Source organism: Carcharodon carcharias, chromosome 19 (assembly GCF_017639515.1).
Source record: "Carcharodon carcharias isolate sCarCar2 chromosome 19, sCarCar2.pri, whole genome shotgun sequence".
Taxonomy (NCBI): Eukaryota; Metazoa; Chordata; class Chondrichthyes; order Lamniformes; family Lamnidae; genus Carcharodon; species Carcharodon carcharias.
This window is the reverse complement of record NC_054485.1, coordinates 102112877-102136032: the sequence shown is the minus strand read 5'-3', so window position 1 is coordinate 102136032 and position 23156 is coordinate 102112877. Positions and strand designations below refer to the sequence as shown.

The following is a 23156-nucleotide window of genomic DNA, read 5'->3' as shown; positions in this document are numbered from 1 at the left end:
TGTAGCCAAACTGCAGCACTCCTTTATATAAGCCTACTATTCCCCCTTCGCAGTATTTCAATTCTGGTTTTTTTTGTGTTGAATAACATCATTGTTTGGCCTCCACCATTGATCTTAGAGGAGCATTACGTGTCTCTCTACTCCATTGTAAGTGGTGGAGTTCCCTAGCACCTAGCATAAGGCAATAAACATATATTTGATCCATTTTCCTTCCCTCCAGCCCTGCTCCTTAATTCTAAGTGCTGACTTTTTGCTCCACCCAGCCTTGTGAAATTCTCTGAGACGATGTTCCGTGGATGAGACGCTCTGCAGAAAAATATACTATTATTGATACTGATACTAAAATTATTTAACTGTACAGCAACAAATCTAATGATCAGAAATAGAAAACCAACAGATACTTGGCCTGAAATGCGCTTTTATTAAAGAGCTAGAATGGCACATAATGTGCCACTGTGTAATTGCTTCATATAATTAAGCTTGCATTTCAGTCGCATATCTCTAATCGTGCAAATTTTCGTTGCAAAATAGGAGGTTTACTTATAAAGTAGTACAGATTAGTAATCAAACATTTGATCTCCAGAAAGACATGCACCTAAATGGAGAAACAAAATTCTAGAAAATGATACATTTAATGTCTAAAAGGGGAAATATTTTTAAAATAACAGGAAAGTAACAAAAAAATCTGACATTTTTTCAGTAAATACCTGAATATCCGCCTTAATAACATACATTATATTACATATCCTAATGATTTTATTTCCTCTTTTATGTATTACTGAAGTGTCTAGAAATTTCTGTTGGATATACAGTGAGATATTTGGTCACACGTGCATTCCTTTCAGTTCTGTTTGTTACTATTGTACTTAATGATTTCAACTGCTAGTCAGAGGCAACGTGCTGTCTGGAACACTTTTCCCGAGTTTGGTGTGGCATTATCGGTGTCTTCATTGTAAAAGGTTGAGCTATGGAGCGCTTTCTCCAGTCAACAACTGTCTGAATTGCAAACCCTTGGATACCAATCTGTGGGCTGTCTGTGAATAATGCCTCCTATGCGACCTTAAAGCAGCAATTATGTAACAAAATATACATATTTGTGGGAAGCCTAAGTGTAGGTCTAAAACCCGCAGTGCAGAACACTACAGTGGTTGAACAAAGTCAAGTAAAAGTGTTTAGTTGGTGCCACGCTTAAGTGTTTTTTAAAGGGTTTTTAGTCTTTGGCTGGCCGGAGTTTAGGTGAAATGAGAAAATCGAGAAGGGTCTCAGTTCTAAGGTTCTGAGGAGGAATTATTTTAAACTACAAGCTAGGCCACTAACGAGTATGTGAAAACATGATGGTACAAGGAGAAAAAATAAAGCTTAAAGTGCACTTGCAACATAAAGGTAACAAGACAAACTCATAGAAGCAAAGAACACAGGGGCATCGATAAAATGCAATTAAGAAAGCTGGAATAAATAAAATAACTGGGGAGATCTTGTGGCACGGTGAATAGCATCCCTCTCTCTGAGCCAAAAGCTCCAGGTGCGAGTCCGAACCCAGGAGTTGATGACCATGGAAAGTGCATTAATAACCTAGCCTTACAGATTGATCATTATAAACCCTTCCGATGTACATGGTAGAGGTCAAAAGCAGGAGAGTCTCCTGGTCAGCCATGCTTGATGAGGATTGGCTCCCTTCAGGCTATAGACCCGTGACCTGCTCCAGGTAAACCTGGCTATGTGTGAGTTGTCTGCCTCATGTGCCATTAGGCACGAAAAGTATTTGTTTACTTTTGGAAAGCATTTCAATTGAATGCAGCTTTTCATTGTTTTTCGAATTATATAACTAATTGCTGACAATAGGCTACCCAACGGTAACAGCAAATTCAAGACAGGGTCTAGTTGGAAAAGGAACAATGTCACATATTTAAAATTTCACACAACGTGTATTGCACATCATTGATCAAAAACTAGTTCCAAAAAACACTTGAAAAGTTGAAAGTCTTATTCTTTTTAATCTTACAGTTATTTTGATAAGGTCTGCTGGTGAAATAGATACACGACAATAATCAAGCGATGTGGAGGTTTACTGCATGGTCCTCTTTGGCAGTGGCGGGCGGTTTTTCTTCGTCTTACCTTCCTTATCACGACAGTGAGAGTAAGCAACTTCATGCTTTTGCAGAAAGGACATGAACACTATGTTAGTTGGCATTACAGTAAACAGGGCATTTTTTTCACCCACTCAATTTTATGCAACAAGCATTTGTGTTATAACATTTCCACATTTTCCCTTCAGGACCAGTCTCAACTTGTATGCAACTGAAATTGTGGTGTGCGAAAGAAAAAAGCTCTTATAAAGCCATTGTTAAATTTAAGACTTACTCGTTCGGTAATACAGACCTACTTGCTGAAAGAAGCGACATGGTATGGAAACTTTCCATCGTGCACTATTCAGGACAGTTACGCAAGATAAACCAACAGTAAAGGAAACAACAATTTATACTGCATGAGAAGAGAGCACTGATTAGTTGGCTATCAGAATGCATTTGTCAACCAATCAGCACTCTCTTCTCATGCACTATATATTATTGTTCCTCTTTACTGTTGGTTTATCTTGTGTAGCTGTCCTGATAAGTGCAAGATGAGGAGCTCCCATAGCATGTTCCTTTTTTCTGAATTTTAACAATTCTTTGAAGAATTAGCAGGCTTGAGGGCAGTATTTATATTCTGTGTTGCTTACGCAACAAAGGCGCAAGCAGCAGGCAGAGGATTTGATATGGAGTTAAAGAGAAAGAAAAAGAGAAACATAGAAAATAAGAGCAGGAGTAGGCCATTCGGCCCTTCGAGCCTGCTCTACCATTCATCTTGATCATGGCTGAGCATCCAACTCAATAGCCTGCTCCTGCTTTCACCATATATCATTTGATCCCTTTAGCCTCAAGAGCTATATCTAACTCCTTCTTGAAAACATAAAATGTTTTGGCCTCAACCACTTTCTGTAGTAGCGAGTCCATAGGCTCACCACTACCTGCGTGAAGAAATTTCTACTAATCTCAGTCCTAAATGGTCTACCCCATAACCTCAGACTGTGACCCCTGGTTCTGTACTCCCCCACCATCGGGAGCATCCGTCTTGCATATACCCTGTCTAGTCCTGTTAGAATTTTATAGATTTCTATGAGATACACCCCCATTCTTCTAAACTCCAGCGAATATAATCTGAACCGACCAAATCTCTCCTCATATGTCAGATCCGTCATCCCAAGAATCAATCTGTTAAATCTTCGTTGCACTCCCTCTATAGCAAGAACATCCTTCCTCAGATAAGGAGACCAAAACTGCACACAAGATTCCAGATGTGGCCATACCAAGGCCCTGTATAATTGCAGCAAGACAGCCCTGCTCCTGTATTCGAATCCTCTTGTTATTAAGGCCAACGTATCATTTGCCTTCTTTACCGCCTGCTGCACCTGCATGCTTACCTTCAGCAACTGCTGTACGATGACACCCAAGTCTCATTGCACGTTCCCCTCTCTCAATTTACAGCCATTCAGATAATAATTTGCCTTCCTGATTTTGCTACCAAAGTGGATAACCTCACATTTATCCACATTATACTGCATCTCCCATGCATTTTCCCACTCACTCAGCTTGCCCAAATCACACTGAAGCATCTCTGCATCCTCCTCACAGCTCACCCTCCCACCCAGCTTTGTATCGTCTGCAAATTTGGAGATATTACATTTAGTTCCCTCATCTAAATCATTAATATATATTGTGAATAACTGGAGTCCTAGCACCGATATATTCATGATCACGTAAGACGAAAGCCTTAGGGAAATCATAAAGTAAGGAAAATGGCTTCAAACTGAAGCAACAACAACCAGAAAAAAATCTTATTGACGTAATGCTAGATTATATCACAGGGCTACGATAACGCAGCATTTACACCTCTCAGTCACATCCGTATACAGGGCTGAATAATCGGAAGACGAGGTGCTGTTCTCCAGTTCCCCAAAGCAAACTAGTGGGACATCACCCCGTCTTTCTATATGGCAATTTATAGGCTCCTGCACTCAACAATGAGTCCAACAAATCAGACCATGAACTCTGCCCTCATGCTGATATTTTTCCCACGGTAGGCTAGTCTGTAACTTCTTCTGATGCTTTGCTTTCAGAGGACGCTGACCCTTATTCTACTATTAACACATTCTGCTAAATGCTCTTGATGCAGCGTTTAGCATCTGCCTTAATTTTTACCACTATGATTACCACTTCCTTTGTGTTGTATCCATGACATCTTTGTCAAGTCCTTCCTGAGCTCCCACCTATCCTTGACGTTCCATTTTGCTCCACCTGCTCCGCCCCCTCTCATGAACAGTATAAAACCCATCACATTTCTGCCTATCTTCGGCTCTGAAGAAGAATCCTACGGATTCGAAACGTTAACTCTCTTTCTCTGTCCGCAGCTGTCTCCAGGTCTGCTGAGCATTTCACAGCAATCTCTGTTTTTATTTGAAATTTTAGCTAATCTCGGCCAACCATGTCAAACTTCGTAGGTGGCAGAAATTTTATAAATCAGCGAGTCTCTCAATTTTTGGAATTGAGGGGTTGTATATTTATTACATATATATATATATATATATATAGTCTTTTGTGGAGTGAGGGATGGGGCAAAGTTGCCCCAGATTCGGTGAGGCCGCCCTTGGTGCCCTCCTGCGTGCAGCTTTAGACATCAGCAGATCATGCCGAGCGCTGGGCAGAGGAGGAAGCGCAGGCGGACTTGCAGTGCGTGGGAGAGGTACCCGACGAGGTCAGCAGGATTAATGTGATGAGGAAAACTTGGTTCCAGTGTCACAAAAGACTCAATGACCTTATGAGATCAGTTGAAGTTAGCTAGATCTCTGACTCTATACCATTGGGGCGGCTCCGCTGAGGACTTGGGTTTTCCGCCTGATTCTGGGGGTCCGGTGTTGCTCGGTCCCCTACCTAAAAAAACCATTGCCTCCTTAGGCTCCCTCTGTTCCCTTCCTCCTCTCACCTTCTTCCTCCTCCTCGTAATCCTTCTTTTCTCCTCACTGTTGGTTGTGCCTCCAACTGAGGCAACAAACCCCAATTGTCTCAGACACCTTTCACACCTCACCCAGGGCAATGGACAAGCTATCAGAATAGACCCCACCCCCTTCCCCTGAGTCAGAGGAGAGTTCTCCTCATGGAAAATATCTAATAGGCTCCTCGGCCCACTCAAATGAGCGTTTCCTGCAGTAAAAAGAGTTTGAACTGCAATTTTGAAACCGGGCCAAACAAGCTTACTCTTAAAAAAAACGGATTTCCCACTTGTCCTAAATCTCGCCCTGAAGGCCGGATTATTGCAATGAGATGGGTAGTTAATTAACTGAATTGCCTTTTAAACTGATATTTAAATAGCCAGGCCGGTTCCCGACTTCTTGACCCGCCCGCGTGCCGTATTATCGGAAGCCGGCGTGATGACTTCCTAATCGGCGTCCGACGTCATCCCGCTTCACATTGCGTTCGCAAAGCGGGAAACGCTCCCGCTCTGGGAGCGAAAAATTCAGCCCCTTGTTTTGTAGACATTATAGATGGAGCCCCACTAGCTTGGGAGGCAAGAGCTCTAATTAGTTCCCTGGACACTTTGCAAAGCATGTTTTATTCTAACGGGGTTTCCCGTTACAAGGTGCCAAATATATATTTGGGGAAGGGTGGCTTTCAATTTTAATTTGCCCCTGAAAGTATACTCGTGGTCCATCGGCATGTGTGAGCCGCACACCATCCCTTGTCACGTATGAAAGCGTGATACAACTTCACAGCCTCATTTGTGTGCAGTAGTATTGATTACTTCAAAAAGTGTATCAAAGGCGCACCAAGTAAAGCTATTGGAATAACGGCACATAAATATCCCAACAACACACCATCAAAGGGAAATGCAAGAAACTCAAAGGGGGTTAAAACAGAAAAGAGATTGGGTGGCTCACCTTTCTTCCAAAACTTTCAGCAGTGGCGGCTTTTAATTTGCTAAAGCTTCCGGGTTTCCAGACTGGCGTGGGTTGTCCAGCATCGTGGGCATAATAGCAGCAGTGGTAAGATGAGGCTATTGGTCATTTAAGTGCCTCAGTAGTGCAGGCGAGGCGCCCCAATGTTCCTCCTCTAACGAGTGATTGCCACGGTGGCAGGGGCGGGCGGGTAGGTAGCAGGCACGGCGCCCGCTGATTTTAAGTAATCCCCATATTTATCAACGGCTATGAAATCATAACTTAAAATGGTGAAATGTTAGGATTATTGTTTCAAATTGAAAAGAAAACCGGGCGAGGTGTAAAACCGGTTAGATATCACCGGATCAAGTTGCCCCCTTCCTATGAAAGTGCCGCGCCCTCGTGAAGGTTGAGAGATCATAGAAATGTAGAAATTCAGATTAAAGGCCAGCACTGCTGAAAGTTTTGGAAGAGAGGTGAGCCACCCAAACTCTCTTATGTTCTAACCCCCTTTGAGTTTCTTGCATTTCCCTTTGATGGTGTGTTGCTGAGATATTTATGTGCCGTTATTCCAATTGTTTCACTTGGTGCGCCTTTGGTACGCTTTTTGAAGTAATCAATACTGCTGCACACAAATGAGCCTATGAAGTTATGTCATACTTCATACGTGACAATACATGCAGCCAAATAGACGGACTCGCGTTTACCTCATGTTCGGCATGATTTCGCACTTTGTTTCTCTGTGGCAATTCTGTTTAGGACAAAAGAAGAAGAAAGTTAATGAATGGTTTAAGGAAACTCCTTTCAATTGTATTTGATATTCTGGAGGAGCAAATATTTTCATTCTCAGCAGGTACTCTCGTGTGCGTTTATTGACCAAGATTCCAGCAGGTACGTTTCCCAGTTATGTCGCATGCTGCTAATCGAATTGGCCTGCCTATTAACGGGCGATGTGCATGCATGCTTCGAGATGCCCAATTTACCTGCTCGTCTTTTAAAATAAACTTTAAAGAAGGAAGGAAAGTCTTGCCCAACTTCTGAACCTCTAGAGAGGCTTTATAATTAATCAATCGCTTTTGAAGTTGTAAGATACAAAAATACGTAGATTTGTGAGATTTAGATTTGATTAATCTCATATGAGTGCGATTTTTGTTCCCATTCTGCTTCACAAATCTCTTAGGTGTGTTTACGGTAGCTAGAATGTATCTAGGATGCTTTATTGCTGAATGTGTCAGGGTGCAATTTAGCTGACTTTACTCCTTAATTGCTGATGAAACGCAAAAATAAGTGCGTGATTTGTGTCTGTTTACTTGTTTTGCCGTCACATTGTTGAAACCTGACAGTTGAGACAGCCTTAAGTGGAGCAATGGTACAGGATAGAGAACCAACAAATATCTAGTCTTTTGTAAGGACTGTCTCATTGCTGGGGGTCTTGTGCACAATTGCACTTCTCACGCTGTAATGCATCAGCAAAAAAAGTGGGAGAAATTTAGTGCTCACGCGGAGGTAGGCTAGGAGGCGAGGCGGAGCATAATGGAGCTGGAATGTACAAGATGGAGGCCCCATCCCATCTAGAAACCAAAGGAGGCCCTGATATGATCACTTAAGGGCCTCGCTCCGCTGCCGTTAGGATTCAACCAGTAGCAGGCAGGGGCCAGGCCATCTGGGTAAATGCCAGGTGAATCCTGGTGGTCAGGTCTGCTGCCACGTTGTATAGGGGTAATTCCTTCTAAGCACATGCGCCCAATGGAGGGTCTGGCCTGTGGCAATGGATGGATCCCCGCGGAGACAGCAGCTGGCACTTCACAACGATGTGCTTCCCTCCTTCACTCGATCCATGCTGAGTGGTGCGGGTGATCCTGTCCCACTCAGCTTCGTCTACGGGAAGCATGAATCCCTTGTTATGGTCTGAGCAAATCAATATTGCCATCTACTTATGCGGTATGCACAGGGGTATCAACATAGTTTAAAAAGAGCATAAGAATATAATACATTTGAGCAGGAGTAGATCATTCGGTTCCTTCAGCATGTTCCACCATTCAATACGATCGTGGCCAATCTTTTCCCTGAACCACCTTTTCCCCTGTAGTGGGCAGCCACAGTGTCTAGAAGTTGTTATGTTGATCAGAAACCGGTCGTTTAATTTCAGCTTCAAACGCTAAACCAGAAGAACTCTATATCATAAACAAGGTATTCATACTAGTATACAAGGAAAACAATTATAAAGTCAGCATATGCTCAGAGGAAAGACACTGACCAAAACACATTCTGAAAACCGTGGCTGAGCCCAACAGGGGAAAATGGAGTTCAGGCAGAAGATCAGTCATCATCATATTGAATAGTGGAACAGGCTCAAGGAGCTGAATGGTATCCTCTTGTTCACAGGTTGTTGTCAAGCTCTTATTTAAACTACGTTGATATCTTTTCACCTACCGAATTAGTGTATGGCAATTTAGAGTTGATTAGACCGTAATAAAGAAATCATTTTTTAAAATGGTTGAGAGCAAGCAACGTTGAATGTGTTGAATACCTGGAGACGTTCTGAGAGCGCGAATGTTGCTGTTAAAGTTAGTGTTTCTAGATTTTAATATATGAATGTTTCCCTGAAGAAATAAAAGATTTAAGGATGCTTTGTGCTTTCTTAAGAAGTGTTTGCTTGTATACGTTTTGTGTGAAAGGCATGTAGTGCAACTATTGCGACTGGAACTTACACTTTACCACTTTCCAAATGTACAAGGTAAACAGTTTGCCTCAATAGCTCTGCATGACTCTAAACTGTTACAACAATGTTAAGGAAATTTGTAAGTCAGCCTGAGTGGAAATGAAATTTCAAAATGCATTGAATGTTGATGTTAATGAGAAGGATTGTGTTTAACTGAATTGTCCAAGTATGAATTATGCTGCCTTTGCAAGTCATGAAATAACATCACCAAAACACCACTGAATTCACTCAGTGACTGTTATGTTGAACCAACTGTTTTTGCTGAACCTTTTCAGGGACATCGCTTTTAAGTTCCAAAATTTGGTTGCTATGTGATTAAATTCTAATCTGCTTGGAAAGTTGTTTATTTTCAGGTTGAAGGGACAGCGGTAGTTGTTCTTTGCTGCTCTGGGTAAGGAGAAGCGTCTGGTACCTGAATGCATTTCTTACTAATGACAATTCATAAATCAGTATAGGTTAACATAAGCCAGGCTTAATGATAAACGATTACATTTCAAACAACAGGGTATTTTCACGTTCTATTTACCATTGTGCTTTCTAACCCAGGGGTATTGGAAACCGTTGATTTGAAGCAATGCACATGCACACACTCATACACACAACTCAGATACAAAAACACATCCAACTTCTTCATCTTAATATAAGCAGTGGACAATTCCTTGAGTAGGCCAATAAAAATAGCGATCACTTACCCAGTTCTTTTGCGGAATTCAAAGAAGAACATTCCCTGCAGAATAAGAAGATATTTAGCAAATGTGTACCTGACGGTAATTTTTAATCATGTGCAAACATTTGGAATAAATCTTTACATCATTACAAATTGGCAAGAAAGTATTGATTGACTTACCTGACAAGTAAAGCGTAAGCTGTAAATAAGAAAATGATTAAACATTATTGTGGTTAATACTGTCATTGATATGGACAATTAAAATAGCAATATAACTTATTGAATACAATACAATCTCTCAAAATTATGAAAATCCACTAAATGTTCATGCATCTCTGCTGAAGTGGGCTTATTTCAAATGTCGTTATTGTTATGAATAGTGAATTAACATAACGATCTTAATCACAATGTCTAATGTCCCTAAAATATGTTCTTTTACTTCCTAATTTCTCTTTATTTCCCTCAATTTTCCTTGTAAATAGGCTGCTGGTATCACGTTACATTACTAAGACAAATTTACACATTATCCTACGCCTTATTTTCCCCTGAAAAACAAAAGGTGCCTCAGCACATTGATACTAGCATAGTACTAATGTCATTGGACTAGCAATCCAGAGGCCCAGGCTAATGCATTCATATCCCACCATGGCAGCTCGGCAGCTGGTGGAATTTAAATTGAATTAATAATAAGTCTGGAGTTGAAAGCTAGGCACAGTAATGGTGACCATGAAAACTATCAATGGTTGTTGTAAAAACCCATCTGGCTCACCAATATATTTTAAGGAAGGAAATCTGCCACCCTTACCTGGTCTGGCCTACATATGTGACTCCAGTCCCATAGCAATGTGGGTGACTCTTAACAGCCCTCTGAAATTGCCTAGCAATTTAAGGGCAATTATGAAGGGGGAACAAATGCTGGCCTTGCCAGCGACAACCACATCCCATGAAATAATATTTGTTTTTTTTTATAAAAAAAAGCATGCGAGTTTGAAAATTGCATGGTAGTTAAAGCGCAGAAACAAGCCATGTGACCCAACAGTTTCATGCTGTTATGTATGTTCCATAAAGCCTCTTCAAACCCTTCCTCATCTAATCCGATCAACATGTTCTTGTATTTTGTTTCTTGTCTCTTGTGTTTTTCTCTAGCTTCCCCTTAAATGTCTCTATGCTAGTCGGTTTAACTACACATTGTGGTACTTGCTCCACATTTTAACCACTCTCTGAGTGAAGTGGTCTCACACGAATTCACTAATGAATTTATTAGTGACCAGTTTATACTAATGGCCCAATATTACAATCGGTGATAGTTTCGTGGTCATAATTATTGAGACTAGCTTTATTTATTCACTGGATATATTCATTTAATATAAATTCCACCCGCTGGCATGGTGAGATTTGGATCTAGAGCATTAGAGTGGGCCTTTGGATCACTTGTCCAATGAAATTACCACTACGCCATCGTATCCCTATAATATTAAAATCGTGGTAGCCCTTAAGTTTTTTGTTCACTACAGTAAACAGCCCCGGCCTCTTCAATCTTTCCTAAGGAATATAATTTCTAAGGGGGACTGGTTAGCTCAGGTGGCTCGATAGTATGTTCCAGGATGGCACCAACAAAGGGGATTTGTTTTCACTTCCGGCTGAGGTAGACTTGGGACCTGCCTCTTCATCCTATCCCTGGGAGTTGAAGGCAATGGCAAACCATCATTGGCACAAAAAAAACTACCAAGAAAACGACTCAGGATGAAGAATCAGCAGAAAATGAGCCTTTGGGCACAGCACTCATGAAATGTAATGAAATAACTTCTAGGTCCTGGCATCATCCCTAGGAAATCTTTTTCTTGAACCTTCTGCAGTGGCATTCATATTCCACTGCTGAATATGCCTGCCCTGCATGGGAAAGATCTACTCATGCTAAGAAGATGGATGCCGTCACAGGTTGTTTAAAACCAAAAAACACCAACAGCCTATATAGCCTGGCGGGTATCGCTCTCCCTCATATAAGAAGAATGGCAGCCAGCAAGAAAGAGCAACTCCGTCAAACATCAGATGAGAGGCCATTCACCTACACCCAGCCACCTAAAGTCAAGGAAGAGCTTCATGAACAGGGTTGGCCTATTACAATCAACCGCATCTGAAGCCCGCATCGCCTTGTGGAAAGACCAGCTTGCCAGTCTTGAATAACCCCCAGCGATAGAAATTCTACCGGATGAAAGCCTTCCCCCAGGAGCTAATTGCAACTGGGCAACCTGGAAATGCCTTAACAGACTTAGGACTGGTGTAGGTTGTTCAAATGTGTCACTAAACAAATGGGGATGTACAACCAGCCCCACAACTTGTGAATGTGGAACTGAGCCACAGACCATGCAATATCTCCTGCAATGCCTATCGCTGGAGGAACCCTGCACTGTTGCAGATCTTGCCGAATTCAACAACAGGGCGCAAAAATGTGTCCAGTTCTAGCTGGGCCATGTATAGACTGTCCATGGACACGATAAGAAGACGTAGCAAATTGCCTTTTTTTCTAATATGGAGGCCAAAACTGTTCACACACTCCAAATGTAAAAGAAAATCTGTATCATTGCAAAATGTAACACATATTCAGCATTCGCTTCGAATTTACTAAAATATATATTGTATTGTAATGATATTTTGGTATTGTGAGGCATGAGATAGAAGCAATGATTATTTCATGGTATGACTACCATTGTAAATATTTTAAATACCTTTGTTTCGTCGAGCAAGAACTATTATCACCACCAGCAGTGCCAGAGTAAACAGCAACGTGACTCCCCCTGCCACTGCAACCCACATCCAATCCAATGGATGTGTTTTTAAAGAGCCTAGTTTGTCACAAGTATCTGTAGAAGGAAAGAAAAATAAGTTATTTCTTCTTAAATCCGTAGGAAGAGCAGCAGCAAAGAAAGAAGCGATATAAAGGGACATGGCTAGAAATGGATAGGTAGGCAGGAACATAGGAAGAAAGGCAAAGACATACGGATAAGATGGACATGGGGAGAGACTGAAATAGAAACACCCATGGGCAGAGAGAGTGAGAAGGAAGAGAAAAGCGGCGACAGAGGGAGAGCTGCAAAGAAGCAGAATAACAACAGCATGAAGAAAAGGATGATGGAAAATTTCAAATTGCGAGATAGCATGGCAATGTTCAGGGTTCCTTACGCTGTACGGTAACCAAAGTTCCAATGCCTGTAAGCTTCTGTTTCCCCATTATTTCAATCTCACAGTAATAAGTACCAGATTCGCATTGTGTCATATTCTTAATTTGAATGGATGCATCCTTCCTCGAACTGAAAGCATCATGGTCCGCTTTCATAATTCTTTTCTTATATCTCGGAGATTGAAAGTCTATGGGACTGTCATCCCTTCTCCAGCTGTAGGTTCCCAACCCTGTTAAGCGAAAGGTGCAATTCAAAGTCACACTGCCACCTTCGAATATATGAACTGAAGCAGGAGATTGCACTATGGAAGGAGTCGCAGCCTCTATACCTAGTGGTGCACAAAGAAACACAAGAATTAATTAGCCACTGTGACTGGGTAAAGTATTGTGCATTATGAACCGTGTGCCAGTACTGTCTTGGTTTAGTTGTGGCACTGCCGTCTATGACCCAAACAGCTGTAAGTTCTAAGCATGCATTTCAAGGCATTATTCTAAGATGGCTTTAATACAGTAAATAAGAGAATGTTATTTGTTCCTAAAGTACAAAAAGTGCAACGGGTGCAGTAGCGAAAATACAGTGTACAAAAAAAGCAATGAATAACTTGTAAGCTATTTATCAAACGCTATGGCCAACGGATTTGGTGCATTGGCATATCGAACAACAAAGATTGGGTTCAGTCATTCACTGACCTAGAAACAGCTTGAGAAGCCTTTGAGTTGCAAAAGATGCAATTCTGAATGCAAGTTCATTGTTTTATCATGCAGACTCGAGCTACACTTTGTTTTAATTCCACAGTATGCTTTCATTAATTCCAAAATAAGTTCTTATATAAATGATAAAAAGGGCAGAAAATAAAGTGTTAGAGAAGGAAAGAGAGAATGAAAAATAGAAAGAGAAAAGAATGAAAAGAGAAAATAAAAAAGACAGTACTGAATCCTTCATTGCCTCATTGACATTATGGAGCTATAAATAAATTCAATACATTTTTACTCTTATATAATTATCTACGGATGCCTGATTTCATAGTGAGGGAATTATTTTAAAAATGCGTTTCTTTAATGCACAGAGCCAGCATGGACTGAGATGCTGGCGTTCGCTATTAATAGGTTGTGATGTTGTGGTAATGCGAGGATGAGCTATAAGATGTACAATAAATCATTGAAAGCTGCCCATAACTTAAATTCGGGGAAATTAAAACATTGACACAAGTATTTGCAGTGATCTGGTGGAACACAATTATCGAATTTGATGTGTCAAGCAAATATCAGAAAATAAATTAATGGAGGAAAATATGGCCGTTAAGGTGAATTTGTGAGCCTATTTGAAACACTCTTCATATATTGGAGTCACATGCCTCTTGCTCTTGTAAACATAAAACGTATGTTTTCATTTAAGGTTGAACGAATCATATATATATATATATATATATATATATACATACGTACGTACATACATATAAATTACACAAAAGCACTGAGTTGGACTTCCATCAAGGACGCCCTTTGCACACCATTCCCAGAAATAACTGAATTTCATTTACTTCCTAGATTTAAATATTATAATCTTGGGCCCTAACCCTATTTGGTGTCGCGCATTTTCCTTCGGCTGCTCACCTCAAAGAAAACAGCAGCTATCTATAAATATATCGGATGTGGCATATAAAAAATCAGTTTAATGTGTTCACACATAAGAAAGCTTCATTTGTAGTGTTCCTCTGAATTCCCTAGAGTAATTTGCTGATTTTAATGTCTATAGGGTTGGAATGAGTGTGAAAACTATAAATTTGTAGATTTATTAAGCAAATATTATGAACAGCATGTATTCAATTGACAAGCAAAACATATTACTCTGATCGCTACCCGAAATTTGTTTCTGTAAGATTTCTGACTGCACGAAAAGCAACAAAGCATTATGGCTATTATTCCCAACTGTGTACATTTGGCTGCATATATTTTCGGATAAAACAATTCTGTGATTGTACTGGCTGGTTTTGCAACAACATTGCTATAGATCTGCAATGACACCATGTATTGATTCCAAAAATGCCAACACATTAGGGTCCAAAGTTGAATTGAACTGTTACCAACAGATGACTGCAATTAGGTAAAACTCGGTAATATCACTGGCAGCGCTATGTAAATCCTCCATTTAAAAGTATCTTGAAGCTAAACACAAATGCTAGAGCAAATGATTGTTAGAAGGTGTAACTTCTGATGAATGGAAAAATTTACAGCAATCCTTTATGTAAAGTGTGCATCAATTTGGCTGCATTCCACGAGGAATTCCACGAGTAATTCTAGATTTTAAAACTATATCTGGCCCTGGCGAGACTATAGCTTGAGTCTTGCGTGTGTCACTATTTCAAACAGGGTATCCAGCCTTCGGAAGAGGTACAGAAAAGAGCTGCACTTAATTCCTGAATTTAAGGGAATGGCTTGTGAGGAAATATAGATAACCTTGCGGCTTTATTAACAAGAATATCTAAAAGGGTATATTGTAGAATGATATAAAATTATAAAAGAATTTGGCAAAATAGAGTCAGTTAGTTTGTCGGTTACAGGGCTTTAGGATATTTACAGCTTAAATACAGCAGAAAAAATAGGGAATGCGGGAAGGTCTTATTTACTATGGGTGGTAATAACGGTGTAACATTTCACTGGCAAAGGCAGTGGAGCTAGAAAGACCTTGGCAACAATTAGGATTCAGGAATAACAGAAATGCGCCGAGAGAATATTGTGGGTTAGTCGGCTAAATGACTCGGCAGTTACTATGTTGGATATATTATTTGCAGAGACCACAGACCCGTTAACAAACTTGCTGGCAATTGTGTTTTTTTTTTGGTTCCACGTTAGTAAGGCATGTCTTTAGCGAACAAGCAGGAAATCAGATCAGTGAAATGTGGTTTAATCATTTGATACATGCCAACATTTCAAATATATTAAGATATACAATGGCACCGCGTGAAAAATATTAGCTTACTACGAGCCCAATGTTCATTTGAACTGTTACCACCAGATGCCTGGGTTTGTGTACAATCGCTGGTAATGCTTTGCAAAACTTAAGTTAAAAAAAAATCATGATGCTAAACACAAGTTGGTGCTTATCTGTAGTTAAAAACATACCACAACTAATGCTGGAACTGGTATGGTATTCCTGCCTTCGTTCTAGACAATATAGGAACTTATTAAGGTATGCTTCTCAGGTATTTCAGAAATGCATTCCACTGTTTCCACTGTCCACTTAGTCTGATTAACTTCCTTGTAGTATTTAAACAATCAGAGCGTGACTTACCCGTTGTACAGATTGAAATCAGAAGGAAAAGAGCGGTTGTTGCGCACTGTTCTGCCGCCATTGTTACGGACTGCCTTTAAACAGGAAAACAGATTTCGTTAGTCTGAGCTGCAGCAAGCGATAAGATCAGCATTTAACGTGAGATAGTATTGAGCCTTATAGCATGAAATGGCACAGCCTGCGCCGCGGTTTGCTGGTAACCTTGCAACGTGGGCTTGTAGTTTATTGCTAAACTGACAGGCCCACATCTGACAGGATGTCATACGTCAACGAAATTAACGAGCTTGGCGAAGAAAAGAAGTATGATGGCGAGATACATATGGACTTCAGTCCACATCCTCATAGTTAAAGCAAAACAAAAGATGGAAATTCTGTTTTATTCCCACCACCCCCACCACCCCCCCAACCCCCCACCACCCCCCGCCCCACCCCCTCAGCACCCCTTCTATATAGCCTAGCATCGGCTACGAAATTCACAGAACTCCTTAAGTCCCCCAGATATCGCGTCCCATTCAGCATAGAGGGACTTAACAATGGCACACTTGGCGTCACCTAATGGCCACTTCACCCTTGATGTAGGCTGGTCCCTTCCGCAAGCTTCGAGGTGCCTATAGCTCTTGGCGCTAGTAACATACGTCTCTCAAGTATACAGCTTTCCACTGACAAATACACATGAGACGATAACCACATTGCAGTTACTGTCATCCCAGATGAAAACGTATGAAAATTAGCCAGGTTTTAAAACTGAATGCAGCGCCAAGCATTTCCTCGCACGCAGACTCACAATGTCGCAGAACTTTATCCACAAAAAAGGAAGAACGATAAAGAATATTGAATCCGTTGCGCTTTTTAAATATATTCAATACAATAGAAACAACACGCAAGCTGTGATAAAACTGTAGTGAACAGAGCCTGCTTTTGCAAACTTTTAACTGAAGAGCGATTGATTATCACATTACAGACTGGTTGCAAAAGAAGGCTTCAATGGAACTGTTCTTCCTGTTATGTAGTTGTAGAGGTAAGTTGGGCTGCGTGAATTTGTACAATTGCGTTACAGATCAAGGCGCGCTTCTTCGTGCAGGTTTACAGTTTATGTTTTCTCCTTGGTGCGGCCAGCACCTGACCTAAATAAACATATACAGTTCTGCTCGTTATGAACTGGCTGCTGGAGGCACTCTGTGACCCGATTCTTGAAAAGAACCACTGAACTAAACAGTTCTGCTCAGCTTTAACTGCCGATGCCAGCTGAGTCACCTAACCTTAAACTTCAGTTTATGACCCCAGGGCAGCAGGATTATATTCAAGCAATCGATGGGGGGAGAATAATTCCCGAGAGCATCATGTAACCACCAAGCACTCGACAAATCGTGCCTATGTCTGCTCTTTGAAATGCCTGGCTGATTAGTTCCACTCCACCAAACCCCCGACCCCTGCCCCCACTCCGACACCCACCACACCCCCACCCCCCACAACCACCCCCCCCCCCCACCAGCCCCCACCGTCACCCCCACCCCGCGCCGCCATTCCCCCATTGCCCTGTATTTGCCTTCCATTTCAATTATAAATTGATTCTCTTCTGGAAGTTACTGTTTGAATCGTCATTCACCACCTTTCCAGGCAGCACATAACAGATCTCAGTGATTGACAGCCAATGACTTTCCCCATTTCCCCTCTCGTTATGCTAGTCATCTGAAATCCGTACTATCTGGCTACGTGCCTCCTGCCAGTGGAAAGTGTTTCTCCTTATTTATTCTATCAACGTCACTTATAATTTTGAATTCCTCTATTATAGTTCCTCTTAACCGTCTTTGCCCTAAGGGGAACAGTCCCAGCTTCTACAATCTCTCCACACAACTAAAGCCCTTCATTATGGCTATCTTAATAGCTACAATTTAGCTAAATTTCCTCTGCACCCTCTCTGTCCACGGCATCCTTCCTAAAGTGTTGTGCCCAGGATTTGATTTAGTATAGATCTAACTAATAGCTTATAAAGGCTTATTAGCATAATTTTCGGCGTTTTGTATTGTACCTATAAATCCAAAGATTCTGTTTCCAGCCAACATGAATGAATCACACGCGGACCATATGACTATTCTACATTTAGCACGGCTAACCTTGAAAGTATCTACTCTTCATTCTTTCTGTGCAATTACTGCACAGCCACATCCTCCTTTTTTTTACTATGATATCGGCATCCACCTCTCGTTTGTGAAGACATGTGCAAAGCAGTCATTCAACCAAGCCCTTCTCCTGCACAGGTAGACCTCCTTATTGCTCCTCAGTTGACTCAATGCTTCCTTTCAAGATCATTTTACTTCCTGTACCTTTCTGAAACATTAAGCATTCCCTCTTATTTTAATACCCCCCCATCTAGTTTCATGTACACTCTTTGTCTTTATTACATTTTATTAATCTATCCTCCGCAACTTGTGTACTCTGTTTGATTCTCTATTAATTAGAAATCTAACATATCTTATAAATTCCTTTATTCTGTTTAATTTTAACTTCATTTTCTATAGTCACCAGACTATCAACCAGCTTTAGTTGATCCAACCCCATTCCTTCCTTGTAAATGCATTCAGATTTTGCCTGAACTATATCCTCCTTGAAGCCGCCTAATTGTCCATTTCATTGAAAGAGAAAAGTACAGGGAGGACGGTGACCAATCTAACAGCTGTGTCCTTCAAGACTGGCTTAGCTGAGTGACTGGCATGACCAACTAACCATTCTGGCTTGTGGATATTAAAGTCTCTATTCAGAATGCATTTGTTTCTCTTGTTTCCCTCAGTGTTTCCTTGTGCTTTACACAGAGAAGTGTTTAGTTGCCATTTAGGTGTCTCTTTGTGGAAAATAGCAAACCTCCTTGCTCTACCTAATGCCCTGAAACCTCTGGTGGACCAGACTGAATGCTGAGACATCCCAGGCCATGGTCACATAAATGTAAGCTACTCTGATCCCAGATCTGTTAAACGAAACATACTCATGGATCCTGACTAAAAGACATGCTTCTGAGAGTCTGCCAATGTCGACCAATTCCTGAAAAAAGTGGGTTATCTTTTGACGAAAGATTGGACGGGATGGGCCTATATCCATTGGGGCTTAGAAGAATGAGAGGCGATCTTCCTGAAACATATAAGATCCTTAGGGGCCCTGACAGGGTGGATGCTGACAGGATATTTCCCCTTGTGGGAGCAACTAGAGCTATGGGACACCGTTTAAAAATAAGGGGTCTTTCAGCTAAGGCGGAGAAGAAGAGTGTTTTCCTCTCAGAGGGTCGTAAGCCTATGGAACTTTCTTTGTCAGAGAGCGGTGGAACATGTGTCATTGAATATTGTCAAGACAGAGTTAGATAGATTCTTGACTGGCAAAGGGGTAAAAGGCTATGAGGGTGGACAGGAAGCCGGAGTTGAGGGTGCAGTCAGAGTATCCATTATCCTATTGAATGGCGGAGCAGGCTCGGGAGCCGAATGGCCTACTCCTACTACAAATTCCTATATTCGTATGCAATGTCAATCTGTGATGCAGCTAGTCATCCTTGGACATCAAGTCGGTTATTCTGTTGAGGAAGGTTTTAGAAAGTTGCGTAAACTGGGATAGCTGAGTGTAGTTCTGATACAATGGCCTTTGTTTTGTCGATAGGTTATTCGGTATATGCCTCAATTGTTCTGCTTTGTCGCAGTTGCTTTGAACGTAGCAACAAAACGATGCATATCAGAGGGCAATAAGAGCCAGCCACTGTATGGGACTGTAGCCGTATGTAGGCTAGACCGGGGGTAGGTGGCAAATTCTCTTTCCTGAAATGCTTCAGTGATGGAAAGAAGAACGTACATGTGCTGGAAAGCCGATATGGAGCGATTCCAAGAACTAACTCAGAAAGGGGATTGGTTTGGTGGTGCGTGCATGTTATGAAGAAACATTGGATAATTGTTTGAAGCTCATATATATCTATATATATATAGATATATATGTAGGGTTATGGGAAACATAACTAGCAATGGAATAAGATTTGCAACTCTCTCGCAAATTTCCACAAAGAGACCAAATAATACCCTAATACAAGGCGCCAGAGTTAGCACTGAGATGAGGAGAATGTTTTTCACTCAACAGCTTGTGAATCTTTAGAATTCTTAACCCCCAAAGTGTTGTGGTTGCGCCATCAGTGAATATATTTAAGGCTGAAATGGGTCTATCGGGGAATGCAGGAATAAAGGGGACGGGCGGAAAGCGGGGTTAAAGTACAAATTTAACCATGATCGCATTCAGCGGCTGTACACTCTCGACGACGGGCCGTATGGCCTACCCCTGCTCCTATTCCTTATGATCTTATCCGTTTATCCGGGCGTCCATCACTCGCGATCTCTTCCTTTCTTTATATCTATTTATTTATCTATCTATATGTCTTTCTTTATATATTTCTATCTATATTTCTATCTATCGATCTATCTGTCTATCCAGTGTACCTACCTATCCAGTTTACCTACATAGCCAGCTATCTAACTAATAAAGCTCTCTTATTAACATTTTGCTTGAACTCTCATTGGTTTATAATGATATTTCAGGAACAAAAAAAAAACTTAGCCTTTGCAAGAATATTCTTTAGAAGTATGGCCCAGCAATCAAGGAACACAACTCAGCTAAGTGAATTTGACGGATAATTTTGGAAAATTTCCAAAAACGGTCAGTTAGTTTCCGCATTACTGACTTAGCCCCTTTTAATTAAATGTAAAATGTTTGCAGATTTTCATAAAATAAATCTTCTGAATAAGATTGAGAAAAACGACATAAAATTAAAACACCAGGTTTGGATGGTAACGTTATTGAGGATGAAATATCATAGAATAAGAAACTGGCATCGTATAGTTTTCGGCAGTGTTGATTATTTGGACGGAATTGGTCATGCATTGTTGTTCATTTGGAATATTAAATTCGCATCTGTCAGACTTAAGCTATTACAGCGAGTAATTGAAGCCTTCATGACAAGAACGCTGAAGGCGCGGAACAGGTGATGCAATTGAAATAAAAACAGAAACAGGAACTGGTGCCATCATAAGAAGCATTTTACGATTGCACATTTCAAGCATTGGGTAAAATTAATTCCTGCACTTATATATCACAAGGATGGGGAGATAATTTCACCTGCCTCTGTGTGCGGTACATGGCAGGTGGAGAGGCAACGCTATCCCATATTTTTCTGATATAGTGCATCCTTTCTGTGTGATTCCAAAATGTTGCTGGAAATAGCGCACACAAGTGAAATATCCAAACAATATTTGCAATGCATCTAAAGCCAGATTAAAATACCCACCCGTCCCAAAAGCATATTAAAAAAAATACTACCTTCTGTGTGAACAATGATAAACGCACGATGCACTTGAAGGTTCTTTCGAATATACCCCTTTCAAGCGATTGACTTGTACAGAAAACTTCAGGAGCCCGAGCGTCCTCAGATCATCCTATTGTGGGTACAACTACCTTCAAGAGCTTCCAAGCGAATACAGTACAAAACTTGACTGATTAACTTGGCTGATTCGCCACGATGGGCTTCATCTAAGTTGCAAAGAAGTCACCCTGTCAGGGAAATCTCCTGCGCCCTGATTAAGTGAATGTTTTTTGACCAGAATTCTGAGCCGATATTTTCCTTAGGGGCTGTCCACTCTTATACCTCGGCTGCAGTCGGTGGTCGGAGCGTGAATGATCATTTAATCGCTTAAATATGTATAGCTTTTCAGTGTGGACGCAGTTACAATTTTGTCAGGCTTCAACGAGATTGTTGCTAGGTTTGAATTTCCCTGGTGTGCCAGATGGCATGCATCATCGTGACTGCCTCCTCCACAGCTGCCTCTGCCAATGCTGACGGTTTCTTTGAGTGACAGGGAATATTATTGTGCGCTCTATTATTTTTAAACAGGAAACCCTCAATGCACTTACACTTTACCTTTCTATTCGGCTACAACAATGGCTGTTCTTCATTCTAGTGACAGTTAACGCAGGTTACATATCAGACTTCGGTTCAATTGATACTAACTCGTACAGTTAAGCCGCGCCATCCTCACAACCAGCACATTTGATAGTCATGTCGGCAGCTCCGTGAATATACACAACAAATTGAATGTAGTTGTGCAGGGGCACCATCATCTGTGAAGCATGCAGACAAGTTAATGTTTCACGTGTGTTTCTGAGATTCATAGCCATTGGGATCCGTTAATGATATATTATACATATTCAACAGTACTTATATTAGCACAATTGAGCTGGTGACCAGAATCTGAGGTAGATAATTTAGTGCTGTGTTTTAACGGTCTGATGTTTTGACCTCACCAGCATAGTCACGTGGTCGGTTATGCGGACAAACGTTTCCCTTCTTGATTGTAGAGAGATGATGATGTTTAAATTGCTAGGTTACTTGACTAAAGCATAATATTTAAAGCAAACAATTGTAATCTCATGTAAGTCAGGAAAATACGACTTAAAACAATATTTGTTACAATTAGAAAATCATAAATGTCTTTATGAAAGGCTCTTACAACAGGAAGCACATGGAGCAAATCTTCGTCCATGTAATCAAGCTGATGAATAAATAGTTAGTAATTCAATCTAGCATCCCGAAAGAAAAAAATGGGGAAACCCAGATATTAGAAATGTCCGAAACTGTGGGGCATCCACAACCATGAATCCATCATCTGAGAGGAAGACATGGGTTAGTATTTCGGGTAAAGAGTCTGGTCAAATGCCCCACCTCTAATGACTAACTTTTTTGATTATTTATCTTCTGTTGTTTAATTTGCTGTACTGTACTGTATTCGGATTGCCAATTTTTAATTGCAACGATCAAGGCCCTGAAGTCGGACTGTGAAATGATAGGAGCACATGGATCTGAAATTCCCGCCTCCACTTCCTCAGCAAGGCTGATTAATTACGTACTTGTACTAGAAAGCAGAGACATATTGTAGAAAGCCAAAACAAAAACAGAATTACCTGGAAAAACTCAGCAGGTCTGGCAGCATCGGCGGAGAAGAAAAGAGTTGACGTTTCGAGTCCTCATGACCCTTCGACAGAACTTGAGTTCGAGTCCAAGAAAGAGTTGAAATTGTAGAAAGCCAACTCGTTCTTGGGGCTAAAAAGCAAAGTTGACTGCAGCGCTAATACTTCTGAAGGTTGCACTCCTCGGGGTGACAAGTTCATGCAAGCACTTTCCATTACAGGGTGTAACCTGAGCATAGCTGATGCACAGTGGCCACAGCAGTCTATTCTGTGCTGAAGCTTAACCACACCGCAGTCTACTGGGCCTCTAAATCATCGACTAAAACTGTTCACTTTCGGTACCTGCTT

At 41.0% G+C, this 23156-nt stretch overlaps 1 protein-coding gene across 1 annotated transcript; it reads right to left on the bottom strand.

Moving 5' to 3' along the window:
- Positions 1-405: 405 nt before the first annotated feature.
- On the bottom strand, positions 406-21673 carry LOC121291652 (myelin protein zero-like protein 1). The gene is made up of 8 exons (XM_041213133.1): positions 21165-21673; positions 15828-15901; positions 12538-12864; positions 12084-12218; positions 9538-9556; positions 9383-9417; positions 6676-6719; positions 406-2152 (listed from the first exon to the last, which is right to left on the bottom strand). The coding sequence occupies exons 2-8, from the start codon at positions 15886-15888 to the stop codon at positions 2066-2068; spliced, it is 708 nt and encodes a 235-aa protein (XP_041069067.1). The 5' UTR covers positions 15889-15901; positions 21165-21673; the 3' UTR covers positions 406-2065.
- Positions 21674-23156: the final 1483 nt, after the last annotated feature.